General features: G+C 48.5%; 1 protein-coding gene across 4 annotated transcripts in view; it reads right to left on the reverse strand.

The window, feature by feature from the left end:
- Positions 1 to 646: 646 nt before the first annotated feature.
- IGF2BP1 (insulin like growth factor 2 mRNA binding protein 1) overlaps positions 647 to 12,007 on the reverse strand; it is a 40,379-nt gene continuing 29,018 nt past the window's right edge. For 2 of the 4 annotated variants that reach the window (XM_036268533.1, XM_036268534.1), the window contains exons 5-15: positions 10,093 to 10,156; positions 8,567 to 8,848; positions 7,612 to 7,746; positions 6,373 to 6,495; positions 5,468 to 5,603; positions 4,675 to 4,797; positions 4,147 to 4,263; positions 3,125 to 3,199; positions 2,383 to 2,514; positions 2,027 to 2,140; positions 1,013 to 1,126 (exon numbers count right to left, since the gene is read on the reverse strand). In XM_036268533.1, the coding sequence (XP_036124426.1) occupies positions 1,034 to 1,126; positions 2,027 to 2,140; positions 2,383 to 2,514; positions 3,125 to 3,199; positions 4,147 to 4,263; positions 4,675 to 4,797; positions 5,468 to 5,603; positions 6,373 to 6,495; positions 7,612 to 7,746; positions 8,567 to 8,848; positions 10,093 to 10,156 (1,394 nt within the window). In that variant the 3' untranslated portion in view covers positions 1,013 to 1,033. Of the gene's footprint in view, positions 1,127 to 2,026; positions 2,141 to 2,382; positions 2,515 to 3,124; positions 3,200 to 4,146; positions 4,267 to 4,674; positions 4,798 to 5,467; positions 5,604 to 6,372; positions 6,496 to 7,611; positions 7,747 to 8,566; positions 8,849 to 10,092; positions 10,157 to 12,007 lie in introns of all 4 variants that reach the window. The other 2 variants (XM_036268532.1, XM_036268535.1) reach the window with 2 other exon arrangements.

A 12,007-nucleotide genomic window follows, 5' to 3' on the forward strand; every position in this document is an offset into this window, starting at 1 on the left:
CTTTGGGGCCACTCAAGTCCTCCATGGAACTGAGACTTTATCAAGGGGAGCAGTATCCCCTTCCCAGTGCTCATATCCAATCATTAAAATAGACTTTAAAAAAATATAAAATCTGCCTGAGAATGATGGGAATCAGGGACAGTACAGGGTCAGCCCCTATCCCATTGAGCATCCAGCACCACCCACATGCACCTGGACATGATGCGGGACCTGTGTGGTCAGAGGGATGTGAACGGGGCAGGGAATCTTGGTGGGGAAGCCCCAACAGAGTGGGGGAACTTTTCACTGTGCCAATTTTCCAGAATGGTGATCTGGAATAGATCAGCCACAAGGGCACTCCTTTTAAACGTGGATTACTATATTTTAATCATCTTTCTCCCCATTTCTCCCCCATTCTTTATTCCTGGCTGTTCCTGCTGGGCGGTTAGGGAGGGGTCGGAATTCACCCGCAGGTGCTGATGTCTCTTCTCCCTTTGAGTCAGTATGTGAGCTAGGTGATGCACGGATTCCCCCTTTTCTCGTAGCAGTAAAGATAAAAATCCTAGTGTGAATGTAGTGAGAGCCTATGTCAGGGCATGAGAATGGAGGTATTTTAATCAATAAACCAAGCAGGAGAAGGTTGGAAGGATTTTAGGGTCAAGAAGCAAACCATCCTTTGAGGCTGATTAAAACACCCCTCTGCATGTTTTAAAAACCTGAAGGAAATTTTATTTCTCTTCCCACTGGGATCTGGCCCACCCTCTCGGTGGGACCTGAAGAACTTACTTAAACAATCCACGTTTAAAAGCACCCTGAGCTAGAATTTCCATGGTGACACCCTGAGGGTGGGCAGTGTTGGGCCAATTGGTTGGGTGTTTGGGGCAGGGAGATCAGGGTTCCTCACTGGAACATCTTTCTCAAACAAGTGGGCAAACCTGATCTACATCCCAGCCCACATGTCCCTGATTCCCACTCATTCTCAGGCCTGCTGGGGGGAACGCGCTCTCGGTTTCAGCCCCGTCGTCCTCAATTTGATGTAATGGGAAGGGGCTGGTCACTTCCGCCGTGCCTGGGCCTGGTTACTCTGTCCCTTTTGGTGAAGCTGTTTAACTTGGGCCAGGATGTCTCGGATCTTCCTCTGAGCCATCTGTGAAAGAACAGGCGAGAGGGAGGGAGTGAGGTCACAGGGATCCAGACACCAGCCGCAACCAGGACACACAGGACTTAGAAGAAAGGTGAGCAGGACTGAGGATTAGAGTGACCTAAGTTCCTCTGCCTCCCAGTGGATCCTGAGCACCTACTGGAAAATGCAACAGGGTGTGCGTGTGTCATATAAACTCATTCCAAACTGAAAACTAAACAAGGTTGTCATGTTACTGAACCCAAAATGGAAATCCTAGTTTCCAGAGTATGTTGGTCAAAGGGTCATCAATTAGGAGACCTCGTCACAAATCACAGCTCCATTACACATGTAAATATCCCCAGGAAAGGTTGAGGAAACACTTAGAGGTGGATTAACAACAAATCAGTGAAATACCCACTGTGAAAATGGGCAAAACACCAAAGGATTGATATTTTTACTCTTTACTTCTTAGAAGTGTCTTCCCTAATAACAAAGTTTTACAAGGAAAATCAACCGCAGAATGCAATTCATTTGGCAGAAATGTCCCAGAATGTCTCCTTTCCATGAATGAGACTGGGCATTAAAATGCCAATTTCTTGTCTTATCCAATGCAAAAAAAATGGTTAGGGAAGAACTAAGGTTACATAACCGGAAAGATCATTACTATATGATGTATAATATATAAAATTATATAACATATACTTATATGAAACATGCAACTTGTCAAATCACTTTCCCCAGGGAGCCCTAGAGGGAATAAAGCATGTACACATCATACTCATGCACCTGAAGAGAAGAACGAGCCAGCCCAGAGGAAGGCAGAGTCCACGGGATTTGTCAGGTCACACTGGTCAACCTCTGGAGTCTTGCTTCTCTGACCCCTGGGCTCCTGCCACCCTCCTGTGATGGGGTAGTGCCATATACCTGGCTGGCATAGAAATGCCCGATGATCTTAACGATGACTTGGTCGTTCTCATCAGGGGTCTGGTCTCTGGGCACCACCACCTCGGCTGCTGTCAAATTCTGCAACTCGTTCACCTGGGGGCAGGGTGGGCAGAGAGGAGTTCAAGCTGCTGTCAAGAACACATGGGTGAGCTTAGAGGGAGGGGCAAGAGGCTGGAGACTAACAGGTGGAAACTGGGAGTCAGAAGCTAAGCTTGAGGAGCAGAATCAAGGAAACAGGCAAACTGGGAGGCCTAAGATTGAGCAGGGCAGGGGAGCAGGAAACCACGGTTTGGGGACTAAGGTCCAGAACTTTCAAAGTGACCCTCACAGCTCACCGTTTTGCCACCTTTGCCAATAACCCGGCCGGCTGCCGACGCTGGCACCCGAATATGAGTTTCCAGCTTTACTTCTTCCTTCGGACCAAAGAAATTCTCCTCCTTGAGTTTTCCATAAATTCTTCCCTGAGCCTGAGAAGAGGAGGTCATTGTTAAACACCAGGCCATACCAATACGAGAAAACACTAAATGCAGCCCAAGCTCCACCTGACCCTCTTCTGGCCCACAAGCCCACCCCACTGAGGGAAGAGTCAACCACACGGGCCAGGTAACACATATTTCCTAGAGGAATGTGTTCAGTTTGGAAAAACAGGCTACAAACCAGACCTGTGGAGGTCTGGGATGACTGCATGTATTTGAACAAGGCAGTAGCTAGCAATTCAAGTCATTCAAAGGGCAGATTGTCTCCATTCTCCATACTTGTCAGGCTGTCTGACCAGAAGTTCGAGCACCCAGGGGTGTAGAAGAGACATAAAGGAGAGAAAGGAATGTGGCATCAAAGGCCTTCCTAAGGCAGCGCACAAGAAAGAAGCCTTCAGACTTCCTTCTTCCCCATACGTCTGTTGACCTTTAAGAAGTAACAAGGGAAGAAGTCAATAGAAATGATATTCGATGCCAGTCAGAAAGCAGCCTTGCAGCCCCAAATCCTGCAGGGAAGCTTAAAAGATGTGACACAGATTTGCACCCCCCACCCAGGTCAATTCCGGTGTGTCCAGCTTAGAAAAACAATCAAGATCAGAACCTTGAATTGGGCCTCTGGGGGTCCAGTGATGATGACCATACGAACTTTGGAGTCAGGAGTTTCAGGAGGGGCAATCTGCAAAGTAAACAGCTGGTCAAAGAGGCGCCCTCACTCTGGCGGGTTGCTCAGTTGATTACAGCATCATCCCGATATGCCAAGGTTGTGGGCTTGATGCTCGGTCAGGGCACATACAAGAAGCAACCAAAGGCCCTGGCCAGTTTGGCTCAGTGGTTAGAGCATCAGCCCGAGGACTGAAGAGTCTCGGGTTCAATTCCCAGCCCCCAGTCAGGGTTGTGCAGGAGGCAACCAATCGATGTGTCTTTCTCACATCAATGTTTCTCTCTCTTCCTCCCTCCCACTCGACCTAAAAATCAATGGAAAATATCCTTGAGTGAGGATTTAAAAATGTTTTTAAAAAGCAGCAGCAACCAATGTATGCATAAACAAGTGGAACAAGTCAATGTTTCCTTCTCCTCTCCCTTCCTCTCTGATGAGGGGCGGGCAGTGACCGCACTTCCCTGGAGAACAATCACTGCTTTCACCAAAACTTTAAGGTCACTGAAACAAATGGATTAAGACTTGTGAAATTCAACAATGCCTTTGTCTCCCTGTGAGAGTCTCCCTCCTCTCCATGGGACCTTGGTCAGGGAAGGTAAAAAGGCAGCTAATACATTTACTGAGCAACTAGCGCCCACTAGGCACTGCCAGAGCCAGGCCCTCAGCGGCCGTATTCCCTATGCTATGACTGCTGCACTGACGAAGACACAGGCTCAGGTCACACAGCCAAGGAACAGGGATTAGAACCTAACCTCTTCCTCTAGGCTACAATACCACCTCCTCCCTATCCTGAAAACTGGAAGGATTTCTGCGGAGAACCCACCAAGGTCAAAAGCTAAGGGACTGGAATTCCACAGGGAAAAGGCCCCAACACCAGCTGGATGGGGTGTCTAGGAACAAAGGCAGAGGGTGAGGGGAGCAGAGCACTCTCCCATCGGGGACCTGGAAGGAGACGAGCAGATCACCTTGATGGAGGCGCTGGCGAAACGGGAGAGCTGTTTGATGTGCTGTCCCTTCTTGCCGATGATGGCGCCCACCGCCTGGGCAGGAATGAACACCTGCACCATCTCCTGCTCCGGAGCCTGCTGCCAAGACAGGGCGTGTCATCACCACGGGCCAAGAGCCACAGCCCAGAAGCCTCTCTACACCCCGGCCATGCATTCTCAAAGAGAAAGGGGTGCAGGCACCCAGCAGCCAACCTGGACTACACCCTCTCTGGCTCTCCCTATGCCCAGCAGGGCTCAAGGGAAGAAGCCGGGCAGGAGGAAGAGGAAAGAGGAAGAGTGCTGTCAGCATCTGAGACTGCACTCCACGGAGTCAACATCCTGAAGTGTCGCCAGGGGCTGGGAACAATGTAGGAGAAGCAGCCTCAGACCTACCTCCCCTCCATCTCCCTACAAAGCCCCAAGCATCAGGCTCCCACAAGAAGTTGGACCTTTTAAGGGAGGCCATAATTGGGCCCAGGGGCTCCTGTAAGAAGACTTTGCACCTACCATAAAAGAACTATAGGGAGCAGCTCCGGTGACACTGCTGGGCGGTGGCGGGACTGCACTGGACGAGGCTGGGAAAAGACCTACTGCAGCCAAGTTCAGGCCGGGGATGAGATGAGACTGCAGCTGGGGAAGGAAGGAACAGAGGAGAGGTCAGCTCATTCGGACAGGGCCTGGTGGTCCCCTGTGTGTGGCCCTGGCTGAACCAAGAAGGCAAGTACCCCCAGAGAGAGCAGACCAAAAGCAGAAGAATTACATGTTTTTACAAATACCTGCCTGCTCGTTTGTTTTCACACATACTCACTTATAAACTTAGGGTGTGGAGTTGTTGAGTGGTATGGTGTTCTCACCGAATCGAGAACTAACAACTCCAACCGGTTTTATTCCATCAGAAATCCACCCTCTGAGACCGATGACAAACTCACAGCCCTGTGTGGTGATGTGCCTACATGAGATGTGGGACAGACCTCCGTCTGACCTCTACGACTCACCTTTTTGGTCACCTACCCTACATCCTCACCCCCCCCCTTTCAAAATCAGACAAAAATGATGGACCCTCTACCCATTAAAGTATACAAAAATACAAATTTTAAAACTATAGGAGGACTATACCTGGAAACCCAAGTTTAAGACCCTTACTCCAGGAAAGCAAATGAAAAATCACTATTAGTTAAAGTTCAAAGCCTTTTTCTGATGAATTGAAGCCCAGAAGCAAAGTAAATGCTCCAAGGCCACACAGCGCTGGCCTGCCCACTCGCTCAGGCTCGGGGGAGGGCAGACCGCGCCTGGCACTCACACTCATGGCAGCCACGTCATTCTCGTAGGCCTCCCGGACTTTCTTCATGATCTCCTGCTCAGCCCTGCAGCAGTTCTCGATGGCCCCCTTCACGGTGATGGTCCTCTCGGGGTTATAGAGGGTGAGGTCCTGTAGCCTGGGAGGACAGCACAGCAGCATCACCCTTCCGCTCCACAAACAGGCCCCGGCCCCGGCCAGGAGCGAGTCTCCACTGCACTTCTGCAAGCTGTTTAACTCTTGCTGAAGAGCTGTCTCTGGCCTTTGCTTTGTAACCAGGGCAGGGGGAGTTGCAGGGAGATGAGCCTACCCGACTGAAACCCCTCTATTTGTGAGCAGTCCAACCACAGGCTACCATCACCAGTAAAGCAAGAAGGATGCTCCCTCCTTTCCCTGGTGGTTCAAGGCCAACCATTTCCTGTGCCTTTTGGGAACAGAATAGAACTCTGCCCACCTGCAAGTCTCTGATGAAGTGAAGACACCTGGTGCTCAGAGGAGCTAATCCACCCCTTTAACTTTGGTTCTTCCCAAAGAGGCAGGCCATTGCATATGCTGTCCCCAGAAAAGGGCCTAGATCTGTCCCGTTCTCACACAGCCTGACAGACAGGCTCGAAACCCCAAAGCCCTGGCTCTGAGCCGCAGCCTCGCTCAAGGTGCAGAGCACTTCGGTCTGACAGGGAGAGCAGGAGACTGAGGAGACAGCCCCCGAACCAGTCCCCCAGCCCCCCGACAGGAGAGCGCCAGCCCCTGTAGAAATAAATGCTCTTTACCACTTCTGATTCTTCTTCAATAGGCAGAAACTGCATCCAAATTAAAGGGCAAGTATTAAGGCTCAATAATGAAACACGGCCGAGCACGGCACCCCCAGGTGTCTCATTCACAAAGAAGGAAATACGAGAGAGCCTTACGAGGAGATGGTGATTTTCGTCTCTGTGTCCTGCTCCACCTTCTTCAGGTTACGCCCCTCCTTGCCAATGAGACGCCCCACAAAGTTATTATGAGCCAGGATCTTCAGCGGAACCTCGTCAGCCCTTAAGGAGAAAGGGAAAGAAATGAGGGGCAAGAGCTCCTTAAATGGTGGGTCACGTGGAGATTCAGCCACTATGCCACCCCAATGAGGTTTTCAGGACAAAGCACAGAACAAAATTATGTGTTAGAAGAGTACTTAAATCAGTAGATTAATGGTTGCTTGGGGATAGAGAAATGGGGTAGTAGCCCTGGCCGGTCTGGCTCAGCTGTTAGAGTGTCGGCCTGGGGACCAATGAGTTGCAGGTTCGATTCCAGCCAAGGGCACGTAACTCGGTTGCAGTTCGTCCCTGGCCCTGGTCAGGGTGGTGCATGCGGCAACCTGTCAATGTGTCTTTCTCACATCAATGTTTGTTTCTCTCTCGCTCTCCCCACCCCCCCCCCCGACTCTATCTGAAGATAAATAGAAAAATATCTTCTGGTGAGGATTAAAAAAGAAGAAGAAATGGGGTAGTAGGGATGGGTTACCAAGGAACACAAAAACAATGTGGGTGATGAATATGCTCGTTATCTTAATTGTGGTGGTGGTAGTTTTACAGGTATATGCATATTAAAAATCATCCAATTGTATACTTTAAAATAGCCACACTGTAGAGCCCTGGCTAGTGTGGCTCAGTTAGTTGGAGCATCGTCCCGTGCACCAGAAGGTCTCAGGTTTGATTCCTGGTCAGGGCACACACAGGAGACAACTGATCAATCTGTCTCTCTCACACCAATGTCTGTCTCTCTCTCCCATCCCTCCCTCTCTAAAAAAAAAAATCAATTAAAAAGTAAAAATAAAATAAAACAGCCACACTGTAGAAATCTCTGCAGCTATAAAAAAATGAAATGGGTCAGTATGTACTAGTACATGAAAATAGCAAACTATCAAAGTTTGTTCATTATGACCGTATTTATGCTAAAGAACTCATGTACTTACATGCATGCATGTGCACATACATGCTTCTGCGCGCACAGAATTTCCAAGAAGGTACACAAGGCATTACTTGTGGAAAAGATGATTTCATCTCTCAGTTTATAACCTTTTGTACAATTCTGACTATGTGTCCTTCTCTGTATTCTTGCTGATAAAAAGTGTCTTGGTGATGGTTTCCACACTCTTAGAAAAGCTGAAGCCTTACGTTTTGGTGTCCTTTGCCTCCTTATGCATGATCTCCAAGATCATCTTGCAGGCGGAGGAGCAGCCCTCGGGGGTCGAGTGAACACTGATGGCCTTCTCCGCGGCACCTGCATTCTCCTTCCTGTGCACGTCTATCCTGAGGACCACAAAGACCAGGGTGTTAGTCTTCCTAACTGGGTCTTTTTCGGGCTCCCCCAAACTTTCCTCAACCAAAGGCATAGGGGCTGCTCTTTTGGGAATAAGGCAGATCAAAGGCAGAACTGGGGAGGGCAGAGAAAAGGGCCAGGGACCATGACCAGCCTGTTGCTCTGGATCCTGTCTTAACTAGGAGATGGTGGTTGGAATGACTGCATCTATCATGAGATTGCAATGTTGGGGATCAACAGCCCACATTCTAATTTGTGAATTCTAGGTTTGCTCTTTGAAACAACTATAAAGGGAAGGCACACTGTCCCAAATTAAAAGTAAATAATAAGGGATGTACTATGAAAAAGAACATAATGTGCCCTGTCTTTCCCAGAGTACACTGATCAGCTGTAAAGATCAGGAGAGAAGTGGTTGTGGTGAAATGGGAGATGGGATGGGCTCACGACCTATGACTGAGAGCCCAGAAGTGGGGTGAACCTAGAGCACGGAACAACGACTGACTCACCAGGACTAGTTTGCTTTCGGGAACTTTGAGAAATTTTAGAACCCCCCTTACTAACAACAGAACAAGGCCGAACAACTGCCACCACACGGCACACCCCATGCCCATTCTACCTCCCCGCCTGTCCCTGCCTACCTAGGAGGCTAGGGTTGGAAGCAGTGACACCTGAATGCCAAAGAAAGCACATGTTCCAGGTGACGTTTCCTATAGATGCTGCTCAGTGTGTGCTTCCAGGAGGCACCCACCGACCCAGGTATAAACCACCACTTCCTGGCACCGGCTCCATTCCCCAGCAGCCAAGACTCACTTGGACTGGGTCTGTTTTGTGATATTGCGGATGGTGGCACCCTCCTTGCCAATGATGGCGCCCACATACTGGGTGGGCACCAGGAGCCGCAGGGGGATGTCCACTTGCTGCTGCTTGGCTGGGGCCCCTGCTGCCACAGGCGAGCCCTGTCGAGGCTGACCCCGGGAGCCAAAGCCTCCACGGCGCCCATTCTCAGGCCCCTGTGCTATCTGCTCATCAGGAATATAGGAGACTTTCAAGGCATGGTTCTCCAGCTGGTGGCCATTCAGCTTCATGATGGCTCTGAGGACAGAGAAAGAATCTATTGGTCACTCCAATCCACGCCAGTCACACCAAGTGTCCTCCATGCGTAAAGCCCTCTGCTGGGTTCAGCCTGGAACACGCTTTAGAAAGGGATATGGCCCTGCCCGCCACTCCCACCTCTACCAGAGCGACCCTTCCAGACTAAATGCCCTAAGACAGCAAAGGGAAACGTAAATTAGTCATCTCCACTTAGTTTTGGTATCAGCTTGTCACTTCAGCCAAAACTGCCTATATGAGTCATGTGGGAATCGTATGTGATTCATGATAAATGAATAAATACAATAAAGATGATTAATTCACAAGATTTGTTTTTATACGTATCAAGTCTGACACCTATGCTTAAGGAAACTGTGTGGACAAAGAGTTAAGAGATGGAGACAGAATGGCTTGCTTACCACGTGGAAGCAGGAGTTTATGTATATCTGGAATGTCTGAGTTACACTGAGGGGAGGGGCCAAACCCCATGCATTCCCAAACCTGTCACTGGTTAGAAATGTAAACAAGGCAACAACAGGTAGTGGGGAGTAAGCAAGGGTTGCCTTGACTTTAAAACTGGGCTAAAAACCATAGATTGGCCACAAGGGGCAGTAGGAGACTCCAGAAAATTGTGAGCCCAGGAGACAGCTAAAATGAGATTTGAGGAAGTAGTATGAATTTACAGTATGGCCAAAGTTGGAGGAAATAGAAGAGATACAGGCAGCATGGCAAGAAAGCCATTAATAGCAAAATGTGGCAAAAGGCCAATAACAGGGTCGATATATAAATGGATAAATGGGTAAGATGTATAGTATGTCAGTACCAATGGAGAGAAGTGTTCATTGCTCAACCAAGGGGATAAGGAGCTAGAAAGTGTGGGTGTAAGAGGACTGGAAGAACCCTAGCAAGCATAAACTGGACTCATGGCTATCAGTGCAATAAAATGTCTGCCCCATCACATCTTAATGTTAAGAAATTTTGTTTTACATACAGTAGTTCCTCCTCACTAACACTAGATGGTGCATCAACACAACAAATCCCTGAAGTTCTCAGGCAACTAGAGATCTCTCAAAAGTCAACCTTTTCTCCTCCAGATTTCCCACCCTCCCTGGGATTTCTTTGGGCCCTTCCCTTTCAAACTGTTTGCTATCAATCCTGATGAACTACTGAACCTTTTAGACTCCCGAACCAACAACCCTGCAATACCCCACAAAGACCACCCCAGACCCACTTTCCAGCCCACTCACTGCCTTGTCTGTTCCCGGTTGGAATAGGTGACATTCACCACTGCCGTCTCACTCTCCGTGTTCACTGGGGGAGCAAAACAAGAGGTCAGGGTTAGGGCAGTGCAATCTGGAGATGCCACCAATGAATCCTGTGTGTTAAAATCTCATTCTCACATATTGCGAGGTAAAGAAGGCATCCGGCAGACCACTTGGGGCTTATGAAATACCTGAATGACAAGGCCATTCAGGTTACTTTTACCAGAACTACTAGAAATTTTATATTAATTCACCTTGTCTACGGCCAAACCACCATGAATGAGACCGATCTCATCAGATAAATTAATTCACCCTCTTCTACTTTCCTTTCTGTCTTCCTCTGATTTGCCTTCCCAGCCCCCAAGAGAGCTGGGTAGACAGAAGGATGTAGTAAACATACCAGCAGTTAGGCAGCAAATCAGATGCCCACACAACAGCCTAAGAGATACATTTACCCTTGGAAAGTTAAACTAGTTAAAAATCAACACAGAGATTAGCAATTCATAGAAGTAAACACCCCAAGAAATGGTCTGTAAGGATATGGCTGAAGAGATCTGGGAAACACCCAAATCCATTTTAGAGGCCTAGGAATCCTCAAGAATACAGTAAACAAACATATGTGCATTAAGACCTAGCTAATGGGTTGACAGGAGTGGCTGCTGTGGAGCCTAGGGACAGGAGAATGAATGTCTGCGTCTTTTCCATGGGAAAGGATTTCCTGAGTATTCCAAATATCTTGACGGTGGAAATGCACACATTCAGGGCATCAGAAACTCATGACACCAGCCGTTAATCCCATCAAACTCTTCATTTGATTACCATTAACATTCTTTCCTACAGGGAGGAGAATGAGTTGGACATTGGAATTTCAGGCAGTCTGGGCACTTCTCATTTTAAATTAATAAAATTAACCTTCTGTCATATGCATCATTGTCCTGTGATTTTTGGGTCCCCCAGGCCTGTTCAACCCTGGGATGGAGCACTTGGCCCTCGCAACACTGAGGAAAAGCACTTGGCCACAAAACCTCAAGCAGACCAATCTTAACCCTTCTGGCCTTCATCAGTAGAGCTCTCCCACCTCAGTGGTGAGGAAGATCCTGCAGAACAATCTTCTCATAGTTAAAAGGAAAAACTATAGTGAATGAAACCACTGACTTGTGAAGCTTACATCTTAGTAGGAGGGAACAAAAATAGACCAATTCTGCCCTGGCCGATTTGGCTCAGCAGTTAGAGCATCAGCCCTCGGAACAATGAGTCTCAGGTTCGATTCTAATCAAGGGCATTGGTCACGATTTGTCCCCGGCCCTGGTTGGGGTCGTGCAGGAGGAAGCCACTCAATGTGTCCCTTTCACGTTGATGTTTCTCCCCCCACACATACACTTTGTCTGAACAAAAATGAAAAAATGTTCTTGGGTGAGAATAAAATGAATAAATAAATAAAAATAAAGACCAATTCTAAAGAATATTAGAAGGAACTTTGTTTAAAAAGTGACATTTGAGCCCTGGCTGGTTTGGTTCAGCGGTTAGAGCGTCGGCCTGCGGTCCAGAGAGACCCGGGTTCGGTTCCCACTAAGGGCACGTACCTCAGTTGCAGTTTGTCCCCGGCCCTGGTTGGCTGTGCGGATGGCAACCACTCGATGTGTCCCTTTCACATCGATATTTCTCTCTCTCTCCCTCCCACTCTATCTAAACAAAAAAATGGGAAAAAAATGTCCTCGGATGAAGATAAAAAAACAAAAAAGTGACACTTGAGCTCTGGCCGGTTTGGCTCGGCGGTTGGAGTGTTGGCCTGCAGGCTGGAGAGACCCAGGTTCAGTTCCCGCAGGGGGCACGTGCCTCGGTTGCAGTTTGTCCCCGGTTGGAGTCATGTGGGTGGCAACCACTCGATGTGTCTCTCTTG

This window comes from Molossus molossus, unplaced genomic scaffold (assembly GCF_014108415.1).
Source record: "Molossus molossus isolate mMolMol1 unplaced genomic scaffold, mMolMol1.p scaffold_m16_p_19, whole genome shotgun sequence".
In the NCBI taxonomy this organism is placed as follows: domain Eukaryota; kingdom Metazoa; phylum Chordata; class Mammalia; order Chiroptera; family Molossidae; genus Molossus; species Molossus molossus.